This window comes from Manis pentadactyla, chromosome 17 (assembly GCF_030020395.1).
Source record: "Manis pentadactyla isolate mManPen7 chromosome 17, mManPen7.hap1, whole genome shotgun sequence".
Classification (NCBI taxonomy): Eukaryota; Metazoa; Chordata; class Mammalia; order Pholidota; family Manidae; genus Manis; species Manis pentadactyla.
The window spans coordinates 52,562,720-52,579,221 of record NC_080035.1 but is presented as its reverse complement, the minus strand read 5'-3'; the positions used below and the strand labels follow the sequence as shown (position 1 = coordinate 52,579,221).

The 16,502-nt window shown below is 44.0% G+C and overlaps 1 protein-coding gene across 3 annotated transcripts in view; it reads left to right on the top strand.

Moving 5' to 3' along the window:
- ABCC4 (ATP binding cassette subfamily C member 4) overlaps nt 1-16,502 on the top strand; it is a 239,495-nt gene that overhangs the window by 70,275 nt on the left and 152,718 nt on the right. For all 3 annotated transcript variants that reach the window (XR_008994591.1, XM_036893689.2, XM_057494606.1), the window contains exons 5-9: nt 3,719-3,808; nt 4,848-5,011; nt 6,176-6,301; nt 7,438-7,687; nt 14,952-15,053. Coding sequence is in view for 2 of the 3 variants with exons in the window: in XM_036893689.2 (XP_036749584.2) it covers nt 3,719-3,808; nt 4,848-5,011; nt 6,176-6,301; nt 7,438-7,687; nt 14,952-15,053 (732 nt within the window). In the remaining variant the exon portion in view is untranslated. The remainder of the gene's footprint in view (nt 1-3,718; nt 3,809-4,847; nt 5,012-6,175; nt 6,302-7,437; nt 7,688-14,951; nt 15,054-16,502) is intronic.

Sequence of the window (16,502 nt, the reverse complement as noted above, 5' to 3'; positions counted from 1 at the left end):
TTGTTTTTCCTGTTTTCCATTGGAAATTCCATTCTTCTCTTCTATAGGGTTAATTATATATTTTTTAATAGTCATTTTGATTCCTTTATTGGCTTTTTTAGTGTCTTTTTGTGTTTTTAGTGTTGATTTAAGGGTTCAAATAGGCAGTTTAGCTTATTAATTATTATTATTTTTTGAGTGTTAATTTGGACTACTTTACATAAAATACAATAAACATACAATAGTAAAATTCTATTTATCCTTCCTCACCCAGTGTGCTGTCATGTATTTTATATCTACATACACAGTGCAGTTACCATATTTTTTGCTTTAAGCAGCCAGTTGTCTTTCAGAGAAACTAGAAGGAAAAACATAACCTTTTATGGTTACCCACATATTTGCCATTTTGTTTTCTCTATTCTGTTCTGCATATCTGAGTTTCCATCTGGTATTATTTCCTTTTAGTTTGAAGAGTATTCTTTATAATTTCTTATAGAGAAGGTTGGCTGGTGATAAGTTCTCTCAGACTTTATCTGAAAAAATCTTAATTTCACCCTTATCATTTGAAGGACACTTCTTCTGGTTATAGAATTCTGTATTAACAATTATTCTTTTCCTTCTTTGAACACTATAGATATGGTTCCACTGTCATCTTGTCTCCATTGTTTCTGATCGGTCAGCCGTCAACTTGTATGTAATGTGTCATTTTTCTCAGGCTGCTTTTAAGACTTTCTCTTCTTGGTTTTCAGCAGTTTGACTGTGATGTGCCTAGTCATGGTTCTTTTTGTTTTGATCCTTCCTGGGGTTTGCTAAGATTGTTATGTATATAAATTAATATTTTCTACAAGACTTGGACATTTTTAGACAATATTTCTTAAAATATATATGTTTTCTTCCTTATTACCTTCTTCTAGGACTCCAATTACATGTGTGTTTCATAGCTTTGTATTGTCCCGCTGAACCCTCAAGCTTTTTTTCTTCAATCTCTTTTCTGTTGGTTCTTCAGATTGTAAACTAAAAGGGTTAATGAATCTGGGGACAGATCAATGTAAGTTTTCTGCTATTAAAATTATCTAGTATATTTTTCATATTGTACTTTTAATTTCTAGTATTTCTGTTTTTTTTTTTTATAGTGTTTGTCTCCTGAAACTACCTATCCATTCACTTATTATAATCATATTTTCCTGTAATTCCTTGAACATATTTTTAATAGTTTTATAGTTCTCATCTTCTAATTCTTAAATGTGGACCATCTCTAGGTCTATTTCATTGCCTGTATTTTTATTTTTACTCTGATTGTGGGTCACATTTTTTTGCTTTTTCACATGTCTAATAATTGTTTACTGTGTTGGACATTTTGAGGGATAACATTATAGGGAGATGAATTAAAGAGTTTGAGTTTCATTCTAGTAAACAATTCCTGGCAGACTGGTCCTGTCAGGATTGATTTTATATCTACCTACTTACCTAGCTACCTACTTACTTGTTTATTGATCTGTCTATTGCAGATATTTCCATTTTAAACTTAGTTCAAGTACATGGTTCTTGTTGTAGAGTGTGATCCTCTTTACTAAGGCCCTTGCAGATTGAATGTCTGAGGCACTTACGAAGATCTCTATTCTAGTTGGGCAGAAACTCCAGTGTCTCCTGTTACTGCATGACCTCTGGCGTCTCCCTTCAGCATTCAGCCCCACCTTGCTGCTAATTCAGTAAAACCTCACAAAAACTTCTGGACTTACCCTTTGCTATTCTGGCCTGCAAATTCCAGACTTTCCTGCAATTTGGGACAGTTGTCTCTTCCTCTGGGGCTCAGTGAAACCGCAGTTTTACTTGGGCAGAAAGCCAGGCCAGTCATGGGGCTGCACTCTCTATTCCCTTATCTCAAGGCTCGCGGTCCTGTGCTGCCACTGGTTCAGTGCCTGATAAGAGCTGCTCCATATGCTTTGTCCAGTTTTATGGTTTCGTTGTGGAGGGCAAGTCCAGTACTAATTATTCTTTCATGGTTGGAAGCAGAAATCTGGCTGGTTGCTTGTAAGCTATAGCTTGTAAGACATAGCTTACAATATCTCCCTCATTAATATTAATGACAATGCCATGCCACACTATTTTTTTATCCTAGTTGGAGTATGACTGATTTTCTTTTCATAGATCCTTAGTTTCTGTGTTGGCTACAGTGTAATCATTAACTTGTATTAACTTTTGTTGCAGAACCAGCCTTTTAGTCCATCATTATGCTCCAGCACAGCACAACTGAATTAGAGGTAGCCCTAATGGCACACCCAGAGGAACTTGTGTACAAATTGTCATCTGCACCATCTTACCTATAGTTCTCATCAGCAGCAGTGATAGCCCATCAGTGATAATTACAGTTGAGAGCAGTTGTCTTGAGAATTCTTGAAAATGATGAGTTTAGAATCATTCTGCCTTATTTTAATTGTTAAAATTTGGTATCATATATCTATTTCTTTAAAATATATAATGTATTTTCTTCATGAGGGATACATGGATTGCTGTATGTAAAATTGGCTTTAAAAATATTTTCAAAATAACTTGCAGTAATTCTCTACAGTAAGGTCTATTTCTTTCCTGTAGGGCCATTTCTATATGTATATTTTTTGGGTGGGGGTAGTTTATATTTTGTGATTAGTTTGCTTATATTTGCATAGCATTTTTTTCCTTTGCAAAGGCTTTTCACTTATGTTGGCCCTTTTCCATTCATAGGACCCCAGTGCACAGCCTTGTCTTGTTACCTCTTGCCTGGACTGTTTCAGTAGCCCCGGATTCTCCCTTCTAAGAATCTCCTGGCCAATCACTTGTATAATTTTATCTTTCTGAAGTTCAATTTCTCTCAATGTAAAGAAAAATTCACTGTCCTGTTTTGCTTTACGGACTTCTTAGCTGTTTTCCAGCTCAGTTCTCTCACTAGATTTTGGGTCTTCTTTACTCAGTTGCCCCAGTTTCCTTTCCGTGACTCCTCTGCATGCTGTTCCTTTAACTACAGTGCCTTTCCCCTCACTCAGGATAGTTTTTCCTTCATCGCCCAAGGGCTGCCCCTCCCCAGTGTCACTCATTTGAAACCTTACCCAGCTACTGTACTTACTGTCTAGTTCACATGTGAATTACAGGTGTTTGTACACATCTTGTCCCATCTCTAAGGCCAGAGAACATGCCTCTTCAGTCATCATATCTCCTGGAGCATGGGGTGTCCTGCACCCAGTGCATAATAAATAATCTGTCATCTCACTCTCATAGGAGCCCTATGATTTAGGCAGGGGGAGGGGTCATTTCCATTCACAGAAGAGGAAACTAAGACGCAAAGTGTCTATGTGACATCATGCACAGAATCAATGGTGGATTACAGGTCACAGTCCAAGTCCACTGATGATTTTCCTTGAGTTACCTCTCCTCTCTCATCTAATTAGGCTCAGAATTACTTTAGTTGGCTCCTAAGTATAAATTTACATCCTTATGTATTTTGGGGATGTCTAAATTCATCAAAATGAATTGGGGGAGTTTGGTCCCCTGGTTCTTCCTTTTTGCTGTTCTAGTGGAGGGCAGCTGCTGCCACAGGGAGGAGTTGAAGGCTGAACGCGGGCCCTTAGATCCTGCTCTCCTGGGTCATCCTGCCTGTCTTGACTTCACACAAGACCCCATGAAACTGCGCTCCGCTTTGCTGCTTTGAAGTGTGGCTTGGTATCGCTGTAGGAATCCAATTCTTGATTTCCTTCTCTTATTTCAGGCACTTCGCCTTAGTAACGTGGCCATGGGGAAGACCACCACAGGTCAGGTAGTCAATCTGCTGTCCAACGATGTGAACAAGTTCGATCAGGTAAGCTGCACCGGAGGCATCCGTTTGTGATTCCCACCCGTCTTATTTGCTTATGGAAAGTCAGGTGCCAGTTTTTGGTGTAGACTGGGATTCCATTGAGGACAGACAAGGAAGTGTTTTTTTATCCAATTTTCATTGCTTCTGTGTGCAACACAGCTGTAATATTATTTGTTGTCCTATAGATGAGAGTTTTGTTTTTCTACCATTGTCTACAGCTTACTTCAGTGATAAATAGGCAGACAGCAGTATTCTTGCCCTGTTTGGGGAAACATACCCAACAGTCCTCCTGGCATGGCCCTTTGCAACTCCTGGTGTGGCTGTTGGCAGCTGGCTTGTTTTTCTCCTCCACTAGATGATGAACCCCTGGTGGGCAGGAGTGGTTCATTTCCCTGTGCCCCGTAGAGTGCCTTCTGCCTGGGAAGCCTGTTAATAATGCCAAATAGCTGAGCCCTATCCAGAAACAACCCGCTCTCCTCTGTCATCCACATTTTTTTTTGTGACATATGTGAGTCTATTACATTATCCAGGATATTATAGTTGCTGGTCAGATCTATATTGTGCTAGACCACTTCTATTTCAGTTATTCATTCATCAAACACAAAGTAAGGTCCTTCCTCAGTTTCAGGGATGAATAAGACTTAGTTTCTGTGCTGGAGAAATCACAACCTGTCAGGGAGATAAATATACAAGTAATTACTACAGAGTGTGAAAGGTGCCTTAAAATAGGTTTTGCTGGAGAGCCCTGATTTTATGGCATGGAGAGTTTGGGTAGACCTGAGCTCATCTGTGGGGTCGACAAAATTGAGATCTTCCTTCCAGTGCAGCCAGTCGGTCACGTTCTCCTTGGAAGTCCCTGAAGCCTGCCCTGTAATGCCTCGAAAAGGCTTCATTTGGGGTAGATACTTGGATTTCTGCTTCAGCAAGTTCAAAAGCAACCGGGATCATTTGTGCTGTGGTGCCTGGAGCAGACTGTGTCTGTGCTAAGTCCTTATTAGTTTTTGCATAGAGTCCTAAGAAAACTTGTTCTTTTTCTTTTAAGGTAACAATATTCTTGCACTTCCTATGGGCAGGGCCACTGCAAGCTATCGCAGTGACTGCCCTGCTCTGGATGGAAATAGGAATATCATGTCTTGCTGGGATGGCAGTCATAATTATTCTTCTGCCTTTGCAAAGCTGCTTCGGGAAGTTGTTTTCATCACTCCGGTAAGAGAAACACTAGTTTAAAAAATAAGTACTGTGTATTTGGTAACATCTGCCATCTGTGCAACGTATTTGTTCAAAAACAAAACAGACGCGCTCCATGATCACTTCCTTCAGGTGTGTTGTAGACTGTTCAGGCTTAGCTAGTGGGGCTCCAGCCTTGGCCGAGGCTAGGCTTGAAGTGGGAAAGGAGAAGGGGCTCACTGGCTCTTCCTGGCTAGCTGTCAGGCACCATACCTGCAAAAGGAGACAGTCCTTAACCACAATTTACACATAGTGAAGTTATTTAAACATGTATCAATAATATCTTAAATATCTACTTGTAGAGCCAGTTCTAGCTGCATGTATTTTTGTTTTGCTTCTGTTATAGCCATTTTTGGTATGTATATGTGCATTTTGGTTTCAATTCAGTGTTTCCATTAAGTTCTAAGCTGCCCAGCAGCGAGGTTGATCTTCATGATGTCTTTATAAAGCCCCACAATCCTAGCAGCGATTGTGATCGAAAGCTGGCTGGTGATGAAGAGTCTAATGGTGATGAAATGAATTAGACCTGAACCAAGTCCCAGAGGGTTGGACGTGGGTCGTTGTCCAGGTCGTCAGGTGGATGGGGATGTGCTGTTCGAAGAGCATTGAGTTCTTCCCGTTTGTGTCATTTTCTGCCGTGTTTTCTCCACTGGAAGTTCCTGTCTGCTCTTTGCCCTGGAGAAATGTTCCTTGTCTTTTGAGCCTCTTCCTATGCCGCTGGAACTCGGGAGCCTTCCCTGCTCTCCCCTCTCCCAGTAGAATCTACAGCCCTCTCTTTCCTGGTCCCCCCCATGTCCTTCCCATTTTATTACACCACTGCCAGTTGTCATACTATAAAATCAGGTGCCTTTCTGCCTTCCCTACCCAGCCAGAGCCTCCTGGAGTGGATGGTTTGTACCGCCTCATTTTCATGTCTTCCTTAGCAAATGTTGCAAGTTCTCCAAAATACTTCTTGAATGGGGATGAATCGTTGACTTCCTAAGTGAAGTCTTTCTCCATTTGCTGTGTGAGTAGGCCCCTCCCGGGTTGTCATTGCAGACAACTTGTAGGGAGCCATTGATCCCTGGTCTCTGCCTGTGCCCACTGCCGATAAGGAGAGGTGGGCGGTGGTCACTGGCTCACTGCTCATGTCTCTCCCCTTAGGAGTAAGACGGCAGCTTTCACGGACGCCAGGATCAGGACCATGAATGAAGTTATAACTGGCATCAGAATAATAAAAATGTATGCGTGGGAAAAGTCATTTGCAGAACTTGTTACAAACTTGAGAAGGTAAGTTTTCATATATGTCACATCATATTTTCGTACTTTGTTGTTTCCTATTTTCACCAAATGGTTTTGCCAAGTCGTACTAAGTCTTCACGTTAAAATGTGAAATACTCTCCACTCCACCCTCCTGCATGTGGCTGTAGGGTTAAGTAGAGTAGCACAGAACAGCATTTTAACCTGCTTTTCTAGTTACCATCTTCTTAAAGCAAAAAATGCATATGCTTCTTACTTATGCAAAAATGAAATTCCATGTTTCTTAATACCCCAGATCCTAAATTAGCAATGATTTTCTCAATGATTTGAGAACTTCACATTTAAACTAAAGCTATAATTTATGTTAATGTAGCACAAATAGGAAGATAATAGAGACTTGGGTATGTCTGTGTTACACCAACTATATGAATCAATATTATTCATTCCAAATGGAGCCATGGAAATACTGTTCCTTTTTGTTTTGCTTTAATTCTGTAGAAAACTTTTCAGTCTTTGATTTAAATATTTGCTTAGTTTGCTACCCCAGCACATGGTACCTATATTCTGATAGCACCTGGCCTCCTCTTATTTTTGCAGCTTGGTGGGCATGCCCCTCTCTGCTTTAGACACCCTCATCTTCATTCTTCTTGGGCCTCTGCTAAGCCTGATTAACTCTAGCTCAGCCTTTTGCCCTGGCCCTGCTACTCCCAGTGAGATGCCTCTGTTGTGTGCTCCTAATGGGGCCTGTGCTGGTGGCTTCTGTCTCACACATGATTCGGGGGTTGCACGTTCTCTTCTCCCACAGGTTCATGAGCTCTTGGAGGGGGTAGGCTCTGTCTTTCTCTCATCAGTGAGATGCCCAGCACAGGATGTGTGTTTACAGATGTTTTCTGAGTGAATGTCCAGACCTGGATCGATAGACCCAGCATGGGAAAGGCTAGCACAAAGCCTCCATGGAGTTGGGTGAGGGAAGTGGTTATGAAGCGTGCGGTCCCTGTGTCGGAGCCAGTCCCGGGTGTGCACTGGAGAATATTTCCATAATGTGAGGGGTGGCTTCTCTTAATTTGTGCCCACTCCCTAGAGTGGGCCACGTGCAGAAGGCACTTGGATTCATGACTTGGGCATTGATGCTTCCTTTAAAGCCTGTATCCTACTCTCTTTTCCAGAAAGGAAATTTCCAAAATTCTGAGAAGTTCCTACCTTAGAGGAATGAATTTGGCATCATTTTTCGTTGCAAGCAAAATGATTGTTTTTGTGACCTTCACCACCTATGTGCTCCTCGGCAATGTGGTCACAGCCAGCCACGTGTTTGTGGCCATGACACTGTATGGGGCTGTTCGGTTAACAGTCACCCTCTTCTTCCCTGCGGCCATCGAGAGAGTGTCAGAGGCAGTCGTCAGCATCCAGAGAATCAAGGTTTGGTGACAAATAATGTTTTTAAGTTGTAGGTAGATTTTAATTAAAATGCCTCCTTTCATTTCTAGTTAGGTGAGGTTTAACTCTCTCTTGGCACCAAAGACTGTAGCCATTCCAAAATGTCGTATGCTCTCCTCTGTCTTCTCAGGTAGAGTGTGCTGCGACAGTGTAGAACTGCTGCTTACTTATGGCAGCAACAGGAAGAGTGGCCCAGGGCTCCAGATATATAGTTGAAGATTGCAGGATGATTAAAATGTCTAAAAGCAGGAGAAGCAACCACATTTTCCTTCCTGCGCTAACAGGAGTGGTTGAAAGTGACTGTATGCAGTCCTGAGTGACTGAGATTCCTCTCTGGGTTAGGGAGGAAAGAGCTTGCTGGAAGGTCCCTGATGCTTGGGTGGGAGGAAGGGCTTGGACTTCAGTCTCTGCAATGTGCTGCATTTGTTCCCATGTTTGGGTCTTTGCTCACTCCGTTCAGCCCCTGGGTTGCCTTCTCTTCTGTCCTCTCTGTCCAGCCCCCAAGCTGGATCAGTCCCTCAAGTGTGATCTCAGGCTTCCATTTATGTACCAGGCCAGTGTGGCACTGCTCAGCCTCATGTCATGTGGGTGGCTCTGACTCCCTGGGAGGATTCTAAGCCCCTTGACAGCAGACTATATCTGATAGTCGTTCTGCATAGTGCCCAGCCCACATCGGACACATAATGGGCATCAAATAAATACTGGATTGACTAAAACAATGGCTGCAATAAAAGGCTGGGATCCAACAGAGGCCCAGGGTGGCCCAACTTGTACTGAAAACCAGAGGGCTGCAGACTGGAGCTAGGCTTCCTGGAACTGGGCCTCGGGGGGCTGTGCTGCAGGGCAACTGGATCTCACCCAGCCCGGGAGTAGATCTAGGTGCTGCCCTTGTGCTCTGTGTCCATCTGTGTATCTCCGACCAGCCTGACTGGACATGGCGGCTGTACTGGACATGATTTCTGAAGCAAGTCTCCAGCCTGGCTCCTGGGCTGGGCTCTTAGACCTTGCAGATAATTAGAAACGCTCAGTTTTTTTACTTGGTTTATAAAATTAGTCTGTCTTACTGGCCATCATGAAATAAAAGAAAATTAAAACCATATGGCTTTATGCTAAAATGCGTCTGGAGACAGAATTCCCTCTGGAAATGAGGTCAGGCTAGTCTCTTAAGGCCTTCTGCTGATGAGATGAGGCCCACCTATATTACAGAGGCTAAACTGCTTCACTTACAGTCTACTGATTTCAATGCTAATCTCATCTAAAAAAGTACTTTCACCACTTTACCATCCAGATGTGCTTGATCAAGTATCTGGGGACTGTGGCTTAGCCAAGTTGACACATTAAATTAACCATTACACCCTCTTAAATCCCCATCTCTTCCTGTGAGCTTCTCAGATGTGACTTTGTCCTCACTTATCTCATGTACTGAAGCCATTTGTTTATGGATTTCTTTCCCTCCCTGAAGCCCATACTTCTGAAGGGCAGACACAATGCCTTGTTCATCTTTGTGAGCAGGTGCTCAGAAAATGTGCAGCTGAAGGGGCTGCCCTGCCCTGTCTTGTCTGTAGGATTCTGCAGGCACCTAATAATTGAGCATTGTTTCTGTGGAAAGCAATCCCTTTCATTCTCTGATGGGTTATGTGGTGCCTCAAAGAATATAGCACAAAAGGGGTCCTGCAGGAGGTTGTTAGGGAGCTGTGGTCAAATATTTGGGTAGATTTTTGATTTTTTTTTCTGCCACAATGCAACTAAACTGTGTGAGGCTCAGAAGTCCTTCCCATGTAGATGTGTGCAGTGACATTCAAATGGTGACCTCCTGAAAACTTTTCTCCTGGGGTTTACTTTGTCAAGGTACCTTGTGTCCTGCTAGGGGAAACATCTTTGATTTGGGCCGGGAACCTAAATTTTCACCTCCTGTACACAAAGTTTCCAGCAGGATGGTGGGCCTAGGAGTTCAGAGATCTGTTCCAGTAGTGGTTTTCAGTAAAGGTGAAATTTTATGGCAAATGGCAGAGAAGAAGCCTGATGAGAAAGACTGGTGTTAGCATAGCAAACTGCTGGGCGATGGTGGTGAAGTAATTGTTGAAACATCTTTTTTCTTTAGATCTCTCAGACTTTATTTCAGCCCTTCGGGTTTCTGTAACCCTTTAAAAAATTTAGATCTCTAGTTCGTCAGAGTCCCTTGGAGTGCTTATTAGACCTAAATTATCATGCCTTGGAGATTCTGTCTCACTAGGTCTGGGCTAGGGCCCAGGGTGTCTGTGTCTTTAGCAAGGGCCTCTGTGTACTTGAAAATAAGCCACATTTGGGAAACATCGTCCTTGTTGTGGGGAAAAAAAGCCCACAAAAACCAAAGGTGCTTAACTAATATAAAAGACATCAGGATCACGTTAAGACTGATGTCAGTTTTGAGGAAAAGCAGACACCTGTCTTAGTTTAAGCTAAACATGTTGGGGGCACGTCTGGAATTTATTCATCTTCAGTCACTTACTCCACAAAATGATTGACCACCTGCCTTAGGCCTGGCACTGTACTAGACGTGTATGTACAAGGGTAAGCGGTACACAGAAGGCTTCCCTGCTTGGATTTATGTATCATCAAGGGGGGAGGATGAGGCGGTTAATAAATAATTAAATGTAAAATTCACTGTTGATATGTGTTTGTGTGTCATTAGTCCTTGGAAGAAGAAGTCCATGGTGGTGCCGTGAGGTGTTTTAGCAGAGACACCGATGTAATAATGGAGGTAGTGGCTTCCTGGAAGGCTGGAGCAGTTACGTGTGTGAGCTTAGGGTGTGGGTGCTGTGGGGGCGGGTGGGCTGGGGAGGTAGGAGGCTCATGCTTTGCATTTCCTGGGGCTGGTTGTATGGAGTACGTAGGAGACTGTGATGGGGATACAGCCTGACAGACAGCATCACGGCATTGACGTGTTTATTAGTGCTTTTGGAGCTTACCCCGGCTGTGGCCTGGGGACTGGGTCAGAAGAGGTCGGGGTAGAGACCCAGTGCAGAGGCAAGAAGTGAATGCGGTGAGACTGAAATAAGGTGGTGTGGTTCAGATTAAGATGAAACAGATTTGGCCAGATTTGAGAGTTGCTCAGGAGCACATCTTGAGTTGGGTGTCGAGGGAGGGGAAGGGTCAGCAGAAGAAGGGCTCACGGGCTTCTTTGGATTTTTTGGCTGCAAGATTATGGGGATTCAGTGAAATGCAGAATGCTAGAAGTGGACCATGTTTGGGGAGGAGGAGATGATGAATCACCAGGTGCCTGCCATGCATACTCCCCCCCAACAGGCCACATGAGTCCGTCTCCTCGCCTCTTATCTGGCAGAGGTACTAGGCCATGGATTCTGTACCAATGTGTGTCCAGTGTTCACTTGCTTCCTTTCCCTGACTCTCACTGAATGTGTTAATGTGCAGTTAGAAGGTGAAAATGGCAGCAGGAGAGGAAGAAAAGGCCCACTGAGCATACTGACCAGTAATCCGAACCAGGCAAGGTTTGCCCATGGATGGCCTGGAAGTGCGGCAGGCACAGGGAGTGTAGAAAGCGCTGTGTCTTTAAGCCCACGGCTATACTGCCTTCCGCGGCCTGGGACTCGGGAGTTTGGGGGTCCATCTGGCATGGTGTCCAGTGCATGTTTGTGCACTGTGGGAAGTTGGTCCACCACATCTGTGCACCCCTGAGATGGTGCTGTGGTCCATACCCGTGGGGTCAAAGCTACATGTGGACTTTATATTGTACCGTTATCTTTTTTACACATACTTTTCAATTTCCTTTTCCTTGTGTATAGAAAATGAAGGATTTATTATAGGCCCCAAAAGTTTCCTTAGTGACATTGAATGAGTCCAGTAGGATTATAAAAGATCTTGTCTTAACTTCAAAGTACTGAAAGTCTTCAGCAACTTCGACATCCAGGAAAATGTGTCTCTGAGCTTATATTGTTCACAAAGCTGCTTAGGTTTTGTGCCTATCCGCCACTCTGAAGTCAATCTTTTTTGGCTCGAGTTCTGACGTCTGATGCTTTCCCGCATGACCTGTTCTGTGTATGCACTTCATGACTTTAATGGCACTTTAATTTCAGCGTTTTCATCAGCCTGTGCACTAGAGAAAAATCCAGCCAGCACTTCTGGCTCCTGTACAAGCTGTTCATGTGTTGAATGGAGCCTCATTTAAGCCCTGGAAGATTGTGACTTCTTTCTCCTCTCAGACCTATTATTTATGGACACATGCTCAATAGATTTACAACTTTACTTGGTGTATATTCACTTTTCTTTCTTCTTTTGAAAGTGGAGAATTTCTGTTCTGCTGTGCACACACTGAATATTGAGTTTTATGTCATGGTAATATGCATAAGGTGAAATCAGAATTTTATTCTGTCTAGACAAGATTTATAACCTATGTAATCTTTCGCTTGTTGCTGTGTTAGCTCATACTGTGTAAGCATGTAGTGATGGAGTCATGCTTAGGCTCATCTGAAACAGCTGGATGTAGTCTGTTCATTCCCTTGCAGGTATCTGGTGTGCTGACTCTTTGTGAGGCTTGGCGCTGCTTGGAGTTGGGTCTGTGTCTGTAAGTGCGTGAATGACACAGTCTCTACTCTGTACGTGACTTCATAGGCCTATGGAGATTCAGAAAGAGGGAGAGCAGGGTGAGCTGGGGCTGTCCTGAGCTGTTTCCTGGTAGGATTAGCATTTGAGATGGGCTTAGAAGGGCGGGTGGGATTTTTACTCAGGGTATAAAGGCAGAGGCCACTTTGGGAGTGTGGATTTAGGTGCTGATGGGTCACTGAAGAGTTGTAAGCATGGTGGACATTCTCAGAGGTATTCTAAGGACGTCACCTCTAGGAGTGATGTTTGGGATAGGCTCGGTGGTGTTGGGATGCTGGGGAAGGAACCAGGAAATATAGGGAGACAGCAGAAAGAGTTATATCAGTATTTCAGATGATTGGTAGGGAGATTCTCAAATATGTTCTTTCAAGAAGAATGAAGAACTGGGGAGAAAGATGAATTGTGGCACAATAGGCAAGAGTTGCTACCTGGTTGACTTACAGGAGAGTTGGTGTGGAATGAAAAATCAGGCAGTGGTGGGTTTAAAACCTGCAAAGGACTCCACAGACCACTGTCTACCTATTCTGCTTCCTTGCTAGACAGGTTTGGGGCTGATTGGAAGAGCAGTGCCCAATCCTAAGGTTCTCAGTAAGCCTGGAGGGGGGAGGAAACGAGTGGGCAAACCAAATCTCCTGCTAGCTGGGTCTTTGGGAAAAATGCATAGGAACATATCACTCTTTTCCTACACAGAAGTAAGTTTTTGTGTTGAGGTTCGTCAGTTCTTCTGAAGTAGAATGTTGCAATCAAATTTGTAGCTTTGTGGCACGATTGACAAGAATTTTTAAAGACTTAAAGGGTGTTTACAATTTTTAGAATAAGTGACTTATGTGTTTTCTTCACAGACATTTACAAATGTTTATTCAGTTGCCTCTGGTATAGTTCAGGATTAGGCTTGCCTGTGCATCCCACACACCCAAGTTAAGGCTCCTTACACAAGGTAGTTTGTTTTTTCTCTCATTCAAAAATCCTTTTAAGGTTCTGTGTCAATTTTCAAGGGCTGCTGTAATGAAGTACCACAAATTTGGTGGCTTAAAATAACAGAAATTTATTGTTCCACGGTTTTGGAGACTGGAAATCTGAAATCCAGGCACCACCAGGGTGAAAATCCCTCTTGAATTTGTAAGGGAAAATCCTTTCTTGCCTCTCCTGGCTCCTGGTGGTTGCTGGCAAGCCTTGGTGTCCCCTGGCGTGCAAACGCCATCCCTCTCATCTCTTGCCCATCACCTCGTGGCCGTTCTATGCATGTGTGTTTGCCTCTGTGTCTCTCTTCTTCTTACAAGGACACCAATCATATGGGATTTAGGGCTCACTATGCTCTAGTATGCAAAGACCCTATTTCCAAATTAAGTCAGATTTTGAGGTAACTGGGGTTAGGACCTCACCATGTCTTTTTGGGGTGACAACATCCTCCCCATAACAAGTTCCATGGATGAGGCTCCGTGGTGTTAGGGATCCATACTCTTTCTTATTACTCCACTGGGTGTGGCCTTGACCAACTTGGCAGCTTCCAGGGCCCTGGCCATGGGGTGGAGGAAGTTCCCTGGATGCTGTCACTTTCCACTGGTTTGAGCTTAGTCTCATGGCTACACATGGCTGCATGGGAGGCTGGAAAGGGTAGGCCTTGTTCCAGGCTGCCGTGCATCAGCTAAAAATCAGGGGTTGTGTTACCACAGAAGAATGAGAGCAGCTTTTGAGAAAAGCCCATGGTCTCCGCCATATACAAAGTTTTGAGTGGTCTCAGTTGTTTATTTAATTTCTGTACCACTGCAGCTTTCCTCACTGAAATATGTCTAGCATTTGCAGAGCAAGAAGTTTTCCTACACATGATTGCCTTAGATTTGTGATGGGCACAGGCCTTTCTTTTACTCAGTGAAATTGCACCGAGTAGCTGCTCACTAGTGTGGAAAATAGCAAGAAGTGGAAGACATGCCCATTCCTGCTGTTGAGGAGAGAGTACTTACTAAGAAAAGACAAGTGATCATAAAAAAGATGCTCGTAAAATATCCTTTAAGAGATGAGAAACTACTACTGTTACTTGATGAGATACCGCAGAGCATTTTCTTAGAATGATGACTTAGGTGATAGTTCATGACGAGTAGGGATGTTGATCTGACATGCATGGAGAGCCAAGCGCAGTGCCCCGAAGTGCCCAGCTAAAGGTCGCGGCCAGTGACTGGGCAGAACCACGGCTTCTGTCTGGATTTTCTGCCATTGGTCTTGTGTTCCCCACCTACCCTTATGTGCCACCTTGATTTCCGAAGGCCCAGGAATGGCCTTTATTTAGCTTTGTGTTCCTTGTATTTTGCATGGTGCTTGGTGCATAGTAGGAATCATTTCCTACCAACTCTCATGTTTATTGTCGGTAACACAAAAATAAAACAATAGAATGTCCAGATTCTAAATGTGTTCAAGTTTGGAGCTGTGTTTTCTCATTAGACAGAAACCAGTACCCTCATGGAGAAAGATGCCCTTACAGCCATGAACTACAGTATGTAGCATCTTCTGATGTGAACCAGTACTTTAAATACGGTTGGTGAAATGATAGATAGGCAGTATAAGTGTAATATTGCAAATCCCAGGAAAGCAATTATTTTTGCCTGTGTTTTTCCTGCAGATTAACCATTCTGTGTTTTTCCTTTTCCTGTAGAAATTCCTATTACTTGATGAGATACCGCAGAGCAGCCCTCACCTGCCATCAGATGGTAAACCGATGGTGCATGTGCAAGATCTTACTGCCTTTTGGGATAAGGTAATAACTCCTCCATTACGAGATCATGACTGCCAAGACAACTGGTGACATAAATTTTATAGAGAATTTTGAGGTTTTATTGAATATGAAATGTGACTTCCACCTTTATTGAAAGTTATGTTATAAAAATTCTCAAATTAGGAATAAGGTTTATAATTAATAGAGGTTAAGAATGAAATCAGCATAATGTATTTGTTATGTTGTTCTATATCTCATTGTCAAGAGGACTTTGAAAGTATTACCACATTGTGAACTGAAAGCGTGTAAGTTTGTGATGCTAGAATTTCCAGGATTGGACAGACAAGTGCTACCGTACGGAATGGCTTAACTAACACACACATTAAGTTGTTACAGACGAGAGACTTTGGGGAATCACTGTACATTTTTTATCTTGACATTTTTTACCTTGATGTTATCAAACCATCTTCTTACATATTGAGTGAGGCCTATGATTTGGATCTTTGCAGTAGGTGGGGCACCCCATTCCAGTTTGGGGGGCAGGGTGGAGGCCACGGTAAGTGCCCGTAATTCCAACTACAGGCATTCACTGTGCAGCCAGCTGACAGGTAGAGCAGGTGAGGTCACAGGATTTCCCAACAGTTGGTCTATTTCTGACATTTAGGCAAACCGGAAGAACAACAGAGACCACTCTTAAGTTCTCAAACTTGCAGACTCACCGCAGACCCCTTCATCAGCAGCTGAAATGCTGTCCTTGCCTGCTTCCGTGCTGCTCTGCAGACCCCCCTGTGGCCGTCCAGCTTAGGCAGGCAAAGAGGACCCATGCCACAGGAGAGGGGATTTCATGCAGGGAATTAGTTTTGCAGGTGATGAAAGAGCTAAAAAAGAGCAAAGAAGGCAGCAGGAGTGGGTGAGGCAACCCAGAGATTAGCAGTGGCAGGAAGCCACTCCCGCCTGGGGCTGGAGGGACACAGGGAGGAGGTGGCCTCCAGCAGAGGGTTGCCTGGCAGGATCCGAGCCCAGGAGGCTGGCTGCTGGCAGGAGTGGGACCACATCTGTTCTGGGGCTGTGCAGCAGGCATGGGCTCGGGTGCCGCGGAGGTGACGCGGCCCTGGCAGAAGGCTGCTGGCAGCCACTGGAGGTGCTGGTGGGTGCCAGCATCTCGCCTCTTCTGCCTCCTGACCTCAGATGGTGCGCTCCAGGGCTGAACTGGAGTTGGCTTGGAAGTTTGCAGGAGCCGGTGCTTCTGAGCATAGCAAGGGAAGCGGAGGAGTGGGGCTGAGAGCGCACAGGTGCTCAGCCCTCTCTTCCCACCTCCACTCCGCCTCTGCCTTCTCAGTGTGCACGTGTCCAAACTCTGTAGACTTCCTGTCTTTTCACGCCTGTGACTCTAAGTGTCGTGCCACCTGCCTCGTGTCTGCCTGCCATCTCATCATTGCTCCTTTGCACAGAACCATGTCACTGCACCTCTGCACGTGAAAGCTCATGCAG